A 17,939-nucleotide genomic window follows, 5' to 3' on the forward strand; every position below is an offset into this window, starting at 1 on the left:
TCCAGATGGTGATACCAATTTCTTTTAAAGAATGTGACGAAGGCTAATGACCCTAGCAGTCGATGCCCGTAAAAACAAGGGGAAAAAAACAAACTATTAACCTTTACTTATCTATCACTCTTGCACTGAATATCTGTTATCGGAAAACTAGAATGTAATAATAGAAATATTGAATATTAAAATTTTAAATTATTTGCTAAAAATTCAATAATGAGAATAATTCTTATTTTTAAATATGCCACCATGTCATAAATTCTAATCTGTTAAATTTTATGATTTTGTTTTATTTTGTCCTAGATTTTCTCTTTGATCAATAATTCTTTTAATAATGAAATGTTATCTGCAATTCCTAATCAGTTAACAACTAACTATTTATTAGTTGAGGCTAGTGCAGGAGAAAAGCAAAATTTCTATTTTGTTAGGTAACTTGTATATGAGAATATGAAATTTTGTAGCATATGAAAAATACTATGCCTGACCAGAATTCAAACCCGAGACAACCGGATCAAAGGTTGAGACGCTACCACTCTGCCATGGATTTATTTTATTATGTCCTATAAATAAAAAAATTATCTAATGAGTATACCTATTTCATTTAGTAATCAATTAATACAATATTATTATTTATTTATGTTTATTTTTACATAGGGTCACCTCAAGAATAGGTGATCCATGACAGACAACTGCCTTGGGCAAGGGTATTAAAGAATATTATATCATCATAACAACCTTGAATTATAATTCTAAACTATCATATTATTCTAACCTCTTTGGTAGAGGGGTTTATGATCAGCCTTTCATCCAGAAGATCCTGGGTTCGAATCCCAGTCAAGCATGGCACTTTTATTAAATACAAAATTTACATTTCATACTCCCACACACAAGCTTTAGGCTAGTGTAATGAATTAATTGTTAAAAAAAAAATTCCAAATTCAACTACACTTAAAAATTATATTAGAAGATATTACAAAATAATTATTTATGAACTTCTTTTACTAATAAGTTTTAAAATGTTCTTAACAAGTTGATGAACCGTTTTCATCTGTCTCTAAAAACCAAAACTACTGGAAACTCTGAATGCATAAAATTAAGTTTTACATATAATTTTGTCGCTGTCAGATGGAAAATTTATCTCTGATTTATTTTAAATTTCCATTTGCTCTATTTGAATATTGAATATTCTTTTATATATATTTTATTAAAAACTGAGGCTTTTTAAACCATAAGATTTATACTTATTTAATAAAAACTATAATACAGCATAAAACAGTTTGCATTTAATGTAAATGCACAATGTTATAATGATTATGATTTGAGTTTATGAGTTATGTGCTTAAAAAATTGGAACAACTATACTCTGCTGAAAATGACAACTTAGCATTCTTAGAAATAGAATAAGTGAACATTTGAAAAATTATATACCATTATTAGTGATGGTAATGTTCTAATAAGATTGAATATAAAGCAGTTAACATAGTCTATCAAGCAGGGACATGTATAAAGTGGACATGCTTTGTTCAAATAGAAGATCTGTGATTAGGCTTACCATACATCCAGGATTAGCTTGGACAATCCTGGTTTTTTAGTACTGTCCAGTGTTGTAAAAATGTCTCGGGTTTGAGAATGTTTTGACTGGTGAGGATTTTTTTTTAATTTTAGACCTATATGTTCGACATCGCATTTTTAAACACTCTCTATGGCTGTACATCTCTCAGCCAATCTTGGAGCAAGCCCTGACATCGATTGTTACCTGCAATAGAAAGAATTCTTTTCATTTCTGATGGCCTAAAACCATAAATCTTATCTTGTGACAAATGCCCAAAATTATTATTTGATTTTTTTGAAAATCTAGAAAGTGAACTGTTTTTGAAATTTTTATATGGTACTCGTCAGTTATTTAATTATGTAGTTCTGAAATTGGAAGCTACTTCTTCAGACATATTCTGAATTAATCTGCCAACTTCAGGAAAGAAAAACCCACAAATTTATACCATCTTCTGTCAATTGCTATGCACTCTAAAAGAAAATAATGATGGTCAGGAACAAAAATTCTTCTCAAGCGTAGACAATTTTTATAATTCTAGTTTCCAATAGTTAGAGTTGTGGAGAACCAGTTTTGATAAAATTTCAGTGGATAAATTTACGAACTGAAATTACCTGGTCTGATTTAAGAGAGTGCACAAGTTGTTAATGAAATTATAAAAAATTACATAAATATTGATGACCTGTTTGACGAATGTACATTGCTGAACCAGGTAATTCAAAACCAAAGGGTAGGTTGTGGTTCAAGTTCTGATAAAGTACCAGATATTATTGAAGAAAATGGAAAGCAATTTTTAAGGTGTTTAAAAGACTGATATTACATGTTGCAATATTTCTGAAATGGTTGAGTTTGCGACGTCTTTGCCTGGGACATCTGCTCTAGTTGAGAGAGTTTTTTCAGAAAGGGGTAGATTTTCAGTATCTAGTGTTAAACATCTGCTAAATGTTAAAATTAATTCAGAACTTTCTTGTTGTGAATTTTATGATGTAATTAAAACGAACTAACAAACCATTTCTGAAAAAAGTCATATCTAGTGAAAAATATAACTAAATAAACAAAATTCAATGTTTCGGTTAACTGTCCTGGGTTGGACCCAAAAAAATATGGTAAGCCTATCTATGATCAAAATTCAATTTCCATTTCGAAACAAAATAAAAAATAGATGATCTATATTTTTGCCAATTAATATTTTTATGTTTTGGTATAACTTTGATAAATTATACACATTCATTAAACTAATAATATTTTTTTTTTGTAATTAAATATCTACAGTTTGTTTCCTCGGAACAATATCTCTGAATTAGACAAGTTGAATGTCTATGATAAATGTTGAATTTCTATAACTGATGAAAGAAAGGAAGCTCAGTAGCAATTAACTTCTGTCTTTTTTTTTATTTTGATTGGTACACTGTAACAGCTGTTCGTGGATGGTAATCGAATGAATTTTTTGTAAAATTAGAAAAATTCCTTAGTGACCAGGACTTAAATGCAGAATCTCAAATGAAAAGCAAAGATGCTACCACTCTGCCTTGAAAGTAAAAAAAAAAACAACACACATTAGCTTATACTTAGAACAATACAGTATAACTGTTAAACAAAACAAAACACACACACACACATACAAATGGTGATTTGCTGATGATTTAATCTACCTTCCTATCTAAGAAAATTTTAAAGTTTAGCTAGTTTCTTTCTTTATCAGAAATATCTTCTGCTTTGATTTTCTTATTTGAATAGCTGTCCTCTGTAATGTTTCCTAGATTTAATTTTTAAAGATGTACTGAAATTCTATTAAAAAAATCATGTAATAAATAAATATCTTGCTAAGTTTTGTGACCAAAAGTTTTGAGTAATCTAAATTTTGGAAAATTATGTCATTGTTAGTCTACTATTATTATTTGAAACAAATAATCACCATCCTTCAATGGTGTTTAATATAATGTACTTCTTGAGCATACTGCTGGTCACTGTTAAATCCAAGCATTTCTGAACTTTAAAAGACTAGTTCACTGAGATCAGTTCTTCCAAGAACTGACCGAGATGAAACGGTCCAAATTTGAATCCCCAAAATTTAAATATTTGTTTTTTTTTTTTGGCAGATGATTGATGTAATATTTTTAAAACAAAGTAATGTGAATAACTACTTTATATCATTTGCATATATTCATATTAATTTTCTATCATTAATTTGGAACACGCTTTTTTAAATCTATAATGTTGCCATACAGTACTCATTCTTTTTTAATTTATTCAAAGCAGTTTAGATGACATAATATGGCACAACATCATAGCTCATTAAAAAAAAAAGAACGTATTACCTATTTTTTACAGCTTTTTTTCAAAAAAAGGGGAGAAAATGTTGAAAAAAATTTAAGGTTTAAATCTTTTCTTTTGTTTAATAATTCTTACATTACTAATAAAGAAGGAAAATACTATTTACATTCATATAACATAAATTTAATTATTCACTGAGCATTTTTATTTGAGTAAACTATATTTTTCTTTAAGACATCATATATACAAATTATAAACTAAATAAATTTTTTTTAGGCCGGGGACACATGAGCTTATATTCTGTGTACTAAAAGTACGTCAGTTCATGCACTTTAAAATAATTTAGTTCTATTCTGGATAAATGTGATATCGCATGACTGTAACAATGTAATAACTTCATAATAATTTCTGAAAATTTTTGATACAACTAAGATTACACATTTCAGCTGTTTTTGGTGCATGTCTACATTTTATATAGAGCATTTAAGACATCTTAAAGGCTACATTAATTCTGAATTACATTATTAAGATTATATTAATTCTGGATTTACATCCACTGATTATAGTTGTGGTTTTCATAAGTTTGTAATAAATTTAAAGGACAAATTTAGTAAGCTGATGTTGATTAATTAAAATCAATTAACTAGTAGTTGTATGCGACATCTGTACAAATAAACATCCATTGTAACTGTTATCTTCCTCTGTGTACCCTGCCTTAAAGAGACTTAATTTAACCAAAAAAAGTTTAGATATATGATTTGTATCAGATTAAAATTTGCTTAATATGAGTAAATAAAAAAAATATGTACATATTTATTCTTCTTAATGAAAAATGACATTTAATTAAAAATAATACATCCTTACTCTAACAATATGTAACAACAATAGTATTTATGTTAAAAAATTAAATATTATTTTTAACTGCAATATTTAAACAATTATAATTTAGTAATTTTTTGTTGAAAATAGTCTACAATTAACAACAAACTGATTTAAAAGGCACTGCATTTTATATTAAACAAAACACTTGGCAAGTACTAATTAACAATATGTAGTTAAAATATAATTTTATAATAAACAAATTTTATTTTAAATATATACATATATATATATATATATATTTTTTTTTTAATAAAAGGTTTTGTCTTTGTACTACTGCTAAATAAAAAAATTAACATTTAAAAAATACAGCTGTAACTGTTGATAAAAGATTTATATATAAAAAGTAATTTACACAATATGTATGAATATGAAGAAAAAAATTTAAATATGTACAGTTACCAATTTCTTTTAAAAATTGAATAAACTGTAATACAATTTAAATACAATAGACGGTAGTAAATGGGGTTTATGTTACAAGTACTACTAACTGTAATAAAACAGATTTGCTATATTTATGTGCAATGTTGAAAGTCAAAAGTATGAAAATTAATAACTAATTTTTTATAAATTACATTTTAATTATAATTACAAATAATTTTACCTCTTGTTAGAAATTATTTATAGTACAATAATTATTTGAAATAGTGAGTTTCTATCAACATTGTTTTAGTTGAAGTTTATGAATAGATTTGTAACAGGATGGATTTTAAATTTAAAAATTAGAAAACAGTGATAAAGTAGCAATCCACAAACAAATGGATTTACCTTGTTTAACTATAAAAAGAACTTTGATCTGTTACTTTTATTAGAGAGCTCTACAAAATAAATTTTCAAAATTAGATTTTGAATTTGTTCCTCACTCAGATATGTTGGTTAGAGATTATAGAATATTTGTAACTCATGTTAGTTCACTGTCAAGGCAGCACAAACATGTAAAGATTGTCAGACAGTATTTAATGTTTGGCAGGAAAATAAAGACATTTTTAAGAAAAAGCTTAGAACTTCATTTAGGGATTGATTCTTGTTTTCCTAGAAATGAATTTGCCTCATTTGTTTAGATTAAGAAGTATCATTCTATATAGCTCAATTTTTTGTCTGTGTTTCAAAATTTTATTCCTTATAGTGCCTGCATTATTCCAAGGCCTTTTTGATTGTTGTAATGCTTTGTTATTTACTCCATCTGCCTGCTATTTCTTCTGCTCACTTGAATGTGAATTAGGTGTGATAACTGATTCAAAATGAATTCATTAATTAAGGTATTGAACATATATATATATATATATATATATATATATGTGCTTTATAATTACATAAAACTGATTTAAAAGTACTCTATTTATAAAATAATTATATTTAAAATACAATTTTCTATGTTGCTTATTATGTATATACTTTTTTTTTTTACAAAAATATGTTTAATGTAATATTAGATATAATTTTCTCAACACTATCAAAAATTATACACATTTCTGTTTTATGTTACTTAATTGATGTTTAACTTAATTTTATGTAATACATCCTATTTAAAAAAAATTACAAAGTACAACAAAACAAACAACGTACTAGAAAAAAAATACTAAAGTAAGTGTAACTATAATTGAGAGCGAAATGATTTTGTGTGGGCTAATAAATATGTTTTATTTTATAATAAATGACATATTATACTATTTAAATACGACTTAGAATTTTTAAAACAGTATAGCAAAGTAATAAGTATTTACATACACTCACAGTGAAACATTCCAATATTAAAAAACTCTTTCACTGAAGATGTTTTATTTGTAATTGAAATATTATAAACAGCTAAACTACTGATTGAATTTTAAATTGGTATTTAAATGTGTAGTTAGATATGTAGTCATATATGTTGCAGCATAATGGATGTTATGTTATATCTTGTATTAGATATCTATCTACATGTTTAAATTCCAATTTAAAATCCAGCCACTAGTTTTACAAATGGCAGATTCATTAAAAGATGTCACGTACATTTAGTACAAAGACTGTTTCAGAATGACTTATATCTTTGTTTGATACAAAATGGCTTGAAAAATATTTATTAAAAAACATAATATAAATTTCCTAATTTACTTTTAATTAATTTTACTTTAAGGTTATACAGCCTCTCAATGAAACAAGGTGAATAAATGATATTTAAAATTAAAATCAACATTTATTATTACTGTATGTCATTTTATTTGTTTATTTTAATTTAAAATGAATTTTTTCATGAAAGGCTGTAAGTCCAACTTGTTCAACAGTTAGTCTTATGCAGCTTAGGCTAATGATTTTTCATACAATGCTCTTAACTGAATCAAAATGAACAATGTACACTACTAACATAGGTTTTCATATCCAGGTAAAAAAAACGTTTAGTATAAATTAACTTAGACTTTAGTTTAAACCAGGTAAATAAACCTTTAATCAAACTTGAATTAGGCTATGGATTATTTTATTTTGGGTAGGTTCAGCTACACTAGAATAGAACACAACCTTGGTGATCCTACATTAGATTTAAAGGATAGTTTATTTAAAAAAACATTTCACTATAAATTACATTTTTACTGTACCAAAACAAAAATTGTTTTGTTTATTATGTCGCATAACCATGATGTTTGTAGGCATCTTGACATCTACTATAAGGCAGCACTGAAAAAATGACTCATTCCCAAGAATAATAAATGTACTGTGCCAGGATTACTAGAGAAAGTGAGAAGTGAAGTGGTTTCTTGTTACTTTCTTCTCCTAGCCAAATCTGCTGTTGCATATCAACATGCCAAGCTAAACAAGATTCGGGTAATACTTCGAAAATTTTTAAAATAAAATATAGTACATATTAAATAATTATAAAGATTGTTTTTATAACAAAATTTAGGAAAATATCTATACACTTAAAAAATTAAAGTTGGAAAGAATGAATAGAATATTTTCCATTTTGAATTTCAAAATAATGAAATTTATAATGAGGTGAAAATAATGACATGGTGCTTTTTTTGGAGCGAAATCAAACAGCAAGCACTGTTTGTGTGAATTATATGTGCTTTTTCATGTCATCATTAAACTCTCCAGCGTTAATCATGCTAGAATTCAGATGTTATGCACTTACCACTGATTTTTTTTTTTGAGTTGTGAAGTACATTTCTATTTTACTAAAAGTCACTTTTACTACTAAATAAATCACATTGGAATAAAATAACTCTTTAACTTTCAAATTTAAAAAAAAACCAAACACACTATTTTTTATTATAATTTTATGATCAAAATCTACATGTATTTAAATGCATCTACAAGCTTCTACATGTATTTAAATGAAGATGTGATGGATGATATGGTAGTGAAAAAAATACAAAGAAATCAACTCAAAACCAGCTGATGAATGTCAATTGGTCAGCCCACAAGTCTTGATGGAAACATATATATATTTTTTAGGTCTACATGCAGCAAAATGAGTCTACTTTTTCTATTATGGAACCTTTATGCTTTTTATAAAATGCAGTTTCTTTCTTCTAAAGTTAAGAATGTAATCATTAAACTTATTGATACATATACAACTGTTAAAAATTTATCCAACATAAGAAATGTACTATGCTGTGATAACCAAGCTGTAAAAAATAAGATCATGTTTCATTTGGTTAATAAATTTAATTTAATTCGTTATTAATGTGAAAATACAAAATAAATAATTCTATCTTCATGCTGACTGATATTCATAAAAGATCATGATTTATTAAAGGTAAATAAGTCATTAAACAAGAAATTTTCTTTTATCAATCCATTCTTCTGTTACTTATTAAATTATGCCGTCATAAGTACATTTGGTGATAAATATTAGAAAAAGATAACCTCTTGAATTATTTATTAAAAAAGTTTTAAATAAAAAATAAATGAAAATAAATGTTACACATTTAAAAAAAAATCACGTAGATAATAATAAAGAATGTTTTACTGATTGTGTACTTATACATAGTTATACGTTATAGATAACTTATTTAACTTAACTGTCTAATAATTATAATATAATAAATATTACTATAATCTTTAACAACAATATTAATAACAATAATAGAGACAAAGGTTTATATCTATATTTTATTTTATGTCTAAAATATATTACTCTAAATAATTATATAATTAAAGAAATAAAGGTTATTTATTCCTAAATTAATATACTGATCCTTCAGTCAATAAAATTTAAACAGTTTAGTGTTTGCAAGACTAATTTTATGACAGCTAATAGTAAATAAATATTCAATTTTTGTCACATAAAAAAAAAGAGCTATGCTAAGCAGTTATTGAAATAAATATATCCACTTGCACCATAGCATTAGGTTCTATAATATCTGTGTTCATAGCTACTAATTGAAAAAAGGTATTTTTTATTATAAAATCTTTAATATGTATGATATCTGTGATGAGAATTCATAACTAATAACTAAAAAAATGTAATCTTTAATAAATAAATGTAAATGTAATCTTTAATATAATAACTAAAAAAAAATCTGTCTTTTATACTAAAAGCTGTAACTAAAATAGATATATTTATTTTTGTGTTTGATATTATTTGTTACATTTTTTTAACGCATTTAAACAAAACAAAAAATGCATATTGTTTAAGTTAAATATTTTCTATTTATTCCATCTGTCAGAAGCATTACTAAACTAATGCTTCTAAATTATTATTTATATTAAAAAAAAAAAAAAATTCATCATGTCTTATACATTTTTTAAATTTTACTGTTTGGGAATTCAGATTAATGCTGTTGTTTAACAGTACCTTAATAATAATATCTTTAGAATTTCCTAATAACATACATTGTTAGGTAGTTAGAGATGGTAATAATCCACCACAACCAAACGAGAAAAAGTTGTTAAAACAATATAAACATTAGATTTATGCATAATATTACATATCACTACTTTTCAATAAATCTACATTCTTCATATTCTTTACATAACATACTAGAATTGTATTGTTTATAGTACATAGCAGTTAAGTTGATAGTGCTTCTAAAAAAATAGACTAACTTGTGATAGCCCAATACAGTTAATAATGTGATCAATCCTAAAACAATAATATTAAAGCATTACAATGATTGGTGCACCACCATTAAACATTTATTTAAAACATTAATATATTACATAGATGTATTTAGTGGATATTATTTTGACTATGATAGTGAGGATAATTTAGAAAATTATATAATTTCACTAATAAGCAAATTTACTTAGAGTAATAGCAGAGTTTGATCTAAAGATATTAGATATAAACAATTATATATTGTGATGCAATCTTACCTTCTTGCCTATGCATGTATTTTTTTGCAAATATCATCTTAGTTGAGATATACCATGCACATGTATGTGTAAATTATCAGGGTAATAGCTTGTTAGATCATAATAAATATTGCTATGGCTGTTATATAGGGTGTAGGCAATATTGGTGGGTATTCTAAGTAGAAGTCATTACGGGGGTAGTGAATGTATAAGGATTGATGCAATGATTGAGCAGAAGATCATTTAATAAAATTAATAACCCAGTCATCTACTGAACTACTATTAACAATTAACAATGGTGCTGTTTGAGTGAGGCTACTTAACTATGATTAATATATATACAAAAAAGATTCTGAAACAGATATTTAAAAGAAAAAAACAAATAGAATTACGATTAAATTTAGATTGACAGTGAGTGCTTTTATTCAAGGCACTTCATTGTAAGTTTTCTGAGATCTCAAATAAATATAGTCCTTTAAAACTTATTATTTTTAATAAATTCTAGCATGTACCTGATAAAGTTATGGATGGTCTTTGTCAGAAAATAAACAGATACAAAATATACATCTTTGTTTCTTGAGCTTGTATTCTAACAGAATACATTTATTTCTTCATAGAACTCCAAATGTAATACCTTGGAGGTACTCTCTTGTACCTCCAAGGTAGGAGAGTTTCTCCTTTTTCCAAGGATATCTTAAAATTTCACTTAACATACTGAAAACTTTTTATTTATTAGGTTTTTGAGAGGAAAAATAAACAAAATTTCTTTGGCCTCCCTTGTTAGTTTTGAACATCAGTAGTGGGTCTGGTATATTAAACTGATACAGCTTTTTTTAATTACTTCATACTAGTAACACTGCTGATTTTTTTAAACATTTCTACAAGAGCATTTACTGCACAATTGATGATAAATTTATCATTCCTAAGTTTTCTCCTCAGGAATTCTTGCCTCCTCAGGAATTACAATATTCTGTAGATTCTCATCCAGAAGCAGTAACTGGAGGATATGTTTTAAGAAATAAATGTCAGCTAGTTAATATAGTAATCAATATATATATATATATATATATATATATATATATATATATATAATACATTTTTATTATTGTATACAAATCCAATTCCTGATACAATTCATTATATCTTAAGTTAAGTTATTCCCCCATTTTATATTTTAGTTAACTGAGCATTTTCCCATTACATGACAGAATAAGTCCACAAACAGAAACTAACATTTATGTAAAACTAATAAAAACCTAACTCTGAGATATAGATAAGGTCTATATATAGTTAAGTGATTAAATTTCAGAACAGCATTACCAAATTGTTATATATTGAATTGGATCAACTCAATGTTTTAACCATATGATCTTAGATCTATTTCAAAACTGATTACTTTATTTGTACCAAAATTAAATACACCAAATTAAATACAGTTATAGTATGTATGATGTTCTTTGAAAATATTTGCATAATTACAGTACAATAGTTAATTTTACACAAAATTTTTATATAGCTGATCTTTAAATGAAAAAAAAGCAATGCTTCAACCATTTAATTTTTCTTCACAATGCAATATTTAATTTAAAAAAAGTTTAAAACAGACAAATCATATCGTTGATCAAAGGATTACAATTTTAATATTAGCAATAACAATTAATAATTAGCAGTATAAATAATATCTACTTGTACTTTAATAATAATTATCTTATTACTTTACTTTGTTGCTTTTTTGATTATTTTTTCTAATACAAATATTTACTTTCAAGTAAATTAATCTATCATTGAAATGATACAATAATATCATTAACACTAATATATGTTCCTATAACTAGTCCAGCAAGACCAAATAAAATTAATAATATATTACGAATTATTATATAATAACAAGGACCAAATTTATCTGGATACATTACGCATATTTCAATAATTGCTGGGAATGCTATACCGAGAGCTGAAAGACAAAATGCTCCAAATAATGAAATAAATAATTCCAATCTTGGAACAGCAACTGCAAGAACAACTGTAACAAAGGAAAAAATAAAGCTGTAAAGTAAAATACATTTTTTATAAACAAATGAAGATAATAATGTAATTCTTATCACAATTTATGCTGTACTACATTTGGTCTACACTGAGGTTACATTAGAAAAAACAAACTGAAAACAAAACTAAAGCATTTGGGAGATTAGTGGATTGAAAGAGAACAGATCTCCTAATGCACTGAAAGATCAGAGTTACTGGGAAGACTCAAATGTAGATGAAAGGATAATGTTTGGAGATTGATAGGCTGGGAATGTTTAATGAAATCCACTGCAAAGATAAACAAAAGTGAAGAGCTCTTTGTACATTGATAACACTTTAGCTCATCTAAAATTATATCCAGTGCATGGAATGATTTGGGGAGCCTTACTTAGCTATAGATCTAAATGTAAAGTCTGATTGGGTGGTTCAGAACCACAGGGTGTTAACCTCTAAATGTGGGTATCAAACATTCATCTCCATCGAACATTTGTAACATCAAAACATTCACTGTATCACTGAACTGAGATTTAGGATTGTGGGAAGAGTGGTGGCCCTTACTATCTAGGACAGTCAGGAAGGTTTCACTTTTGAACCTAAGTGAACTCTACCCAAGTTGTCTTATTTTTCAACTTACCTTCTGCATGGTGACTGTAGCCTTGTGCCTACAAAAATTCCCTTGTAATCTCTTCTTATGAAAGAATACTTAATAATTAAATATAGATAATCTAGTATTGAGAGGGATTAAGATGACCAGCTTCATCTAATTGGCATTAAAGCTATTTAGATTGTAGTGCAGTTACTGGATAAGATATTTAGTCTCCTCCTACCATTACTGAGGATATACTGGCTTTCAACTCTTGGCATTCTCAGCATTACGCAGTATTGCCAGAGAACACAGTAGGACCAGACCTGGACTGTCTGTGTGTTCATAATTTAAAGAAGTAATCAAAGATAGCAGCAAAGACAGGTGGGTGGTGATAAAGAATGATCTACCAATCAGGTTAGACTGTGGTAGTTTACTGCCTTGCTCAAGATCCAGGCACAGTAATCATAGAATGCAACAATTTTTTTTTTAATAGAAAAATTTCTGTCCATGCTAAAGTGAATTATGTAAGTTATTGCAATTATTACTTCATAAGTAAATAATTTTTATTACAATTAGCTCATTAGAAAAATATATTTCCATCTCTTATTTAATAAATAAACAGTACAAGAAATTAATAATATACTTACATGTTACTAATACTGTAACTGTTCTTAATATATACTCCCACAGTAGGAAGTTCTTTGTAAGTCTTTTCTTCATGTATGTATTCCATATAATTTCAATTGGTACATAACATTGTAATGCATATGTAATGAATATTGCAATAGCAAATATGATTTTAACAGATTGAGCCAGCCTATGAAAAAAAAGAGAAAAACTATTAATAAATAAATAAATACATTAATATGTATTATAAGTATTATGATATGCAATGAAAAATACTTTAATGTGAAATAAAAGGAATAAATTATATTTTGGTGATAGAAAACAAACAGGATGAAATGTTCAGAGGGATAGAAAGAACCAAGAGGTAGCCAATCTTTATTAATGGTCTTTCAAAGACCATTAATAAAGTGTACTATGTAGTAAAATAATTCAACAAAAAATAAATGCTATCTTATTTTCCTCAGTGTCCTTATAACAGGTGATATTAGATTATCCTTATTACATGCGATGTTGAATTATGCTTACGATTCCAACTGAGTAACTGCAATAAGTAATATATTTGAAGGAAAATGTAACATATGTGATAAGGAGGAGAAGGTAGATAGTTTTTTTATAAATATCAGGCAAGACATGAGATAACATACTCTACTCTCTTTCTCTCTTATACAAAGAATGAACTTCTTTTATTTAAAAATATTTGTGGGCATGCGTAGGTGGATTTTCTTATACAGTTAAAAGTCAATAAAATAAAAGAAAAGAAGATAAAATTTGTTTCTGTTAACTGATATTTTAAGGTAAAAATTTTATCACCTATGTAAAATATAACTGTAAATGCCGACAACAGTTGGGAGTTAAGTAATATTTCATGTTATATGAATAATATAATAACAATCCTTTAGCAATCATGATTATTCAAAACAGTTACTTAAATGTGACAAACTGCAAACAATACTCATGGAACATAGGTCATCAGAAGGATTGGTCTTGATTATAAAAATATAACTTTAATATAAAACCAAAAAAGTATAAATATAGCTTCTCCTTTCAAATATATTCTTTTCTTCCATAGATTCCAACTGTAAAAACAAAAATAATAATCTCTTGAAAAACATAAATATATTCTGTCTATCTTTCATATTCCTTCTTATAAACTTACATAATTTATTCACACATTAGCTGATGTATTTTCGCATTTATACGATTTGAATGGAAATTTACAAGGACATGATAAAAACATTTTATTAATGACAGACAACGTTCATGCTTTCATTAAAAAGCTTGATATCTGGGTTATTCGCCTTCAAAGTAAAAATTTTGATTAGTTTCCACTCACTCCCAATTATATTAAGAAAAATTTAGATGAAGCTAACACTATTATTCATCAACAGTCTGGATAGCATAAAGATGCATTTGTGTGTGCTAAAAATTCCTGGAAGATAAAAATGATTTCTCAAATAGATGAGTACTGAATCCATTAAGTGAAAATGTTATTGCAGCTGCTAAGTTATCAGTTCAGATTCATGACCAGCTCATCGAAATATTTGCTGACAAAATGTTACAACTATAAGTCACATCTGAAGATTTAGATTCATTTTGGCTTGCTCATCAAAGTGAATATGGAAATTTAGTCACGGAAGCATTGAAAATATTTTAATCCTTTTTGCCACATCTTACCTCTATGAAAAGGGTTTTTCGTCTATGGCCACAGTAAAAACTAAATATAGGAATCGTCTTTTAACACTTGAAAACAATTTGCTTTTGTGTTTTTCTAAATAGAATGGAGAAACTTAAAAATGAAAAGCAAATGTAACTGTCTCATTAGTTTATTTTCTTTACATGAGTACTTATAAATGAAAGTAAAATGTTTATAATAAATGATTTCTTTTCTCATAAAATTATTTCATTATTGTTTACATGTAAAGTTATAGGTTAATTTTGCGATGCCCCTTTCATATCACTGCAACCCCCAGGTTGTGAAATGCTGATATAAACCTTAACACATAACCTTAAATTTACTATATTACTTAGAATGAAAACATTATCAATTGTTGAATTACATTTTCTAAATCTAGTTTGAAATTTGTTTAATATCATGTTCCCTCCTTTACTTACTCTACAAGCCTATTTAATAGCAACCTAAAAAACCTTTCCAATATGGTTAAAAAATGATATTCCACTACACGTGGAAGTGTACTTTAGTAACCTTTTTTATGTAATGGAAAAGCCATGGTCCTTTTAAAATATCTGTGCCTATACCTTTATCAAATATTCAGGTAAATAAATAACAATTTCTGTACAGATTTTTCTTCTACTCCCTTGAAAAATTCATAAGGAATTCAGTCATCCCCTGAGACTTTGTTATTCTTGGCTTTGCCCACACACTTCTTAATTTTTTAATTGAAAAAAGAGTATCTAACTTGGGATTCAAAACCAGAGGTTCAACAGGCAGAATTAAACCATCTTTAACTGAGGGGTTTAAGTTCTTGAAATTAATTAACCAATCTTGCATTTCTATACTATTGCTAGAGTCCTCTTCTTACCATAATGAACTGCTCTCAAAAAATAGCAATGTCCCTTACTTCACTTAACTCTTTTATACATTTCTACCAATGATCAAATATTTTCCTTATGTAAATTTTTATATTTAATTTTTTCTAAATACTGCTGTTTGTTGAATTCTGAATTACTTCTTCTATAAATCATCTGTATATTATTATATTATAAATATAATAATTATTATTATTAACTATATTTGTGTATATTCTTTCTTTTTTTCTGTTTAGCCTCCAGAACCACCGTAAGGTATTACTTCAGAGGATGAATGAGGATGATATGTATGAATGCAAATGAAGTGTAGTCTTGTACAGTCTCAGGACGACCATTCCTGAGATGTGTGGTTAATTGAAACCCAATCACCAAAGAACAATATATACATACACCAAATATTTATATATGTTAAGTGCCATTAACTTAACAGTTGTAAGTAACCTGTAACAAGTCACAAGTCAATGCTGAAAATGAATAATCACCCTTAAGAATAAAAAAGATTTACTAGCTATAAAAGCTTATATACTAGAATAAAAGCTTATTAGGGAAAATGAGAATTGACGTGGTTTCCCACTCTCTTCTTCATTGACCCAAATATATTTTTGCATAAGCATGCAAGCTCCCAAAAAGCAGGAAGTATTCAATCCTACAAAAGATACTTTTGTCCTATTTGCTATAAGGCTGGTGATATAATTTCTTTCTCAAAGAAGGAAACTCAGACAGATGTATTTTATTCTGCAGGAAGTTTTAATTACTGGTGACCATCGGTTTTTTACAGATTAATACTAGTAACCTAATATTTTGTGTGTGCTGCGTCTATTACTTGTGACCTTTTTCTACCAATCATGGACACTTATAAGGAAACATTACATACAGCACCATAAGTCATAAGATTAATATGTAGGAATGCTTCAAAATGTTCAGATACATTAGTATTTGAAGGTCTCTTGAATTAATAACATTTACCTAATGCTAAAAAAAAAAGATAAATATTCAAGTGTATTCAAATACTCCTTGCTTGTTCATAAATAAGGCAAAAATAACTATGTTTCCTCCCCTTATAGAGAACAGTTACTTCTCTACAAATTTATTGTAAGTTCAGTTACTTGGCATTAAACCACTTGAAATAAAATACATATGCATTTATGTGTTTAATATAGGCTTACCATATGTCTCGGATTAGCCCAGACAGTCCTGGTTTTTTAGTGCTGTCCAGGGTAATGTCTGGGGTTGTAAAAATGCCCAGGGTTTGAGAATTTTATGACTTGCAAGAATTTTTTTTAATTTTAGACCTATATGTTGACATCACGTTTTTAAACATTCTCTTACGTCTGTGTATCTCTCAGCCGACCATTGATGTCGATTTTGATGGAGACATGGTTACCGGTCTTGCCACAACTTTTTACTTAGTCATTTGGCAACACATCAGTGGCAATGTGTTTATTTTGTTTTCATGTGAAATAACTCGTCTACATGTTTTTTATCATTTTATCTCTGTTCATTTTTTGTCTCATTGTTTAGCAATGAGCAAAAGAAAATGTGTGTTTAATGTTAACTTGCAACAGGAATACAAATTTTTGAAATTGTGTAATGACAGTAACAATGAACGTGTTATTGCACATTATGTACTGGAGAATTTTCTGTTGCACATAAAGGAAAGGGTGATATTGAAGGCCATGTGAAAAATGTTAAACAGAGGAGTGCTATTAATGCTACTGCTTCAGCAAACAAAAGAGATTTTTTAAAAGCTAAAAATGGGAACAATAACGGTGATCTGGAGTGTGCGGCTAAAGAAGCTACATTTTCATACCACACTGCTAGACACAAACTCAGTTTCAAAACATCAGACTGTACATCTAAACTGCTTAAAAAGTTATATGACCCAAAATTTTCATCTGCTAGAACCAAAACTGAGACAGCTATTGTTAATGTTATTTTGCCATTTATATTTGATAATGTGTTGCGTTCTTTGGAAAACATTAATTATGTATGTAACAGTAACGATGGATAGCTCAAACAGAAGTGAAGTAAAACTTGTTCCAATTGTTGTAAGATATTTCAGTCTGGAGGAGGGAATTCAAGTTAAACTTTTAAATTTTAATGAAGTGTCAGGCAAAACCACTCAAATTTTGACTCAGTATCTTTTGCAGTGTGTGAAAAAATACAAACTTGAAGAAAAGT

At 27.2% G+C, this 17,939-nt stretch overlaps 1 protein-coding gene and 1 long non-coding RNA gene across 7 annotated transcripts in view; one reads left to right on the top strand and one right to left on the bottom strand.

Annotated features, from left to right (window-relative positions):
- LOC142328965 (uncharacterized) overlaps nucleotides 1-17,939 on the top strand; it is a 43,730-nt gene that overhangs the window by 10,180 nt on the left and 15,611 nt on the right. The gene's annotated exons all lie outside the window — the stretch shown is intronic.
- LOC142328964 (proton-coupled amino acid transporter-like protein acs) overlaps nucleotides 11,034-17,939 on the bottom strand; it is a 109,816-nt gene continuing 102,910 nt past the window's right edge. For 3 of the 6 annotated variants that reach the window (XM_075373185.1, XM_075373184.1, XM_075373183.1), the window contains exons 9-10: nucleotides 13,232-13,401; nucleotides 11,035-11,996 (exon numbers count right to left, since the gene is read on the bottom strand). In XM_075373185.1, the coding sequence (XP_075229300.1) occupies nucleotides 11,755-11,996; nucleotides 13,232-13,401 (412 nt within the window). In that variant the 3' untranslated portion in view covers nucleotides 11,035-11,754. Of the gene's footprint in view, nucleotides 11,997-13,231; nucleotides 13,402-17,939 lie in introns of all 6 variants that reach the window. The other 3 variants (XM_075373181.1, XM_075373182.1, XM_075373186.1) reach the window with 2 other exon arrangements.

This window comes from Lycorma delicatula, chromosome 8 (assembly GCF_047948215.1).
Source record: "Lycorma delicatula isolate Av1 chromosome 8, ASM4794821v1, whole genome shotgun sequence".
NCBI classification, from domain to species: domain Eukaryota; kingdom Metazoa; phylum Arthropoda; class Insecta; order Hemiptera; family Fulgoridae; genus Lycorma; species Lycorma delicatula.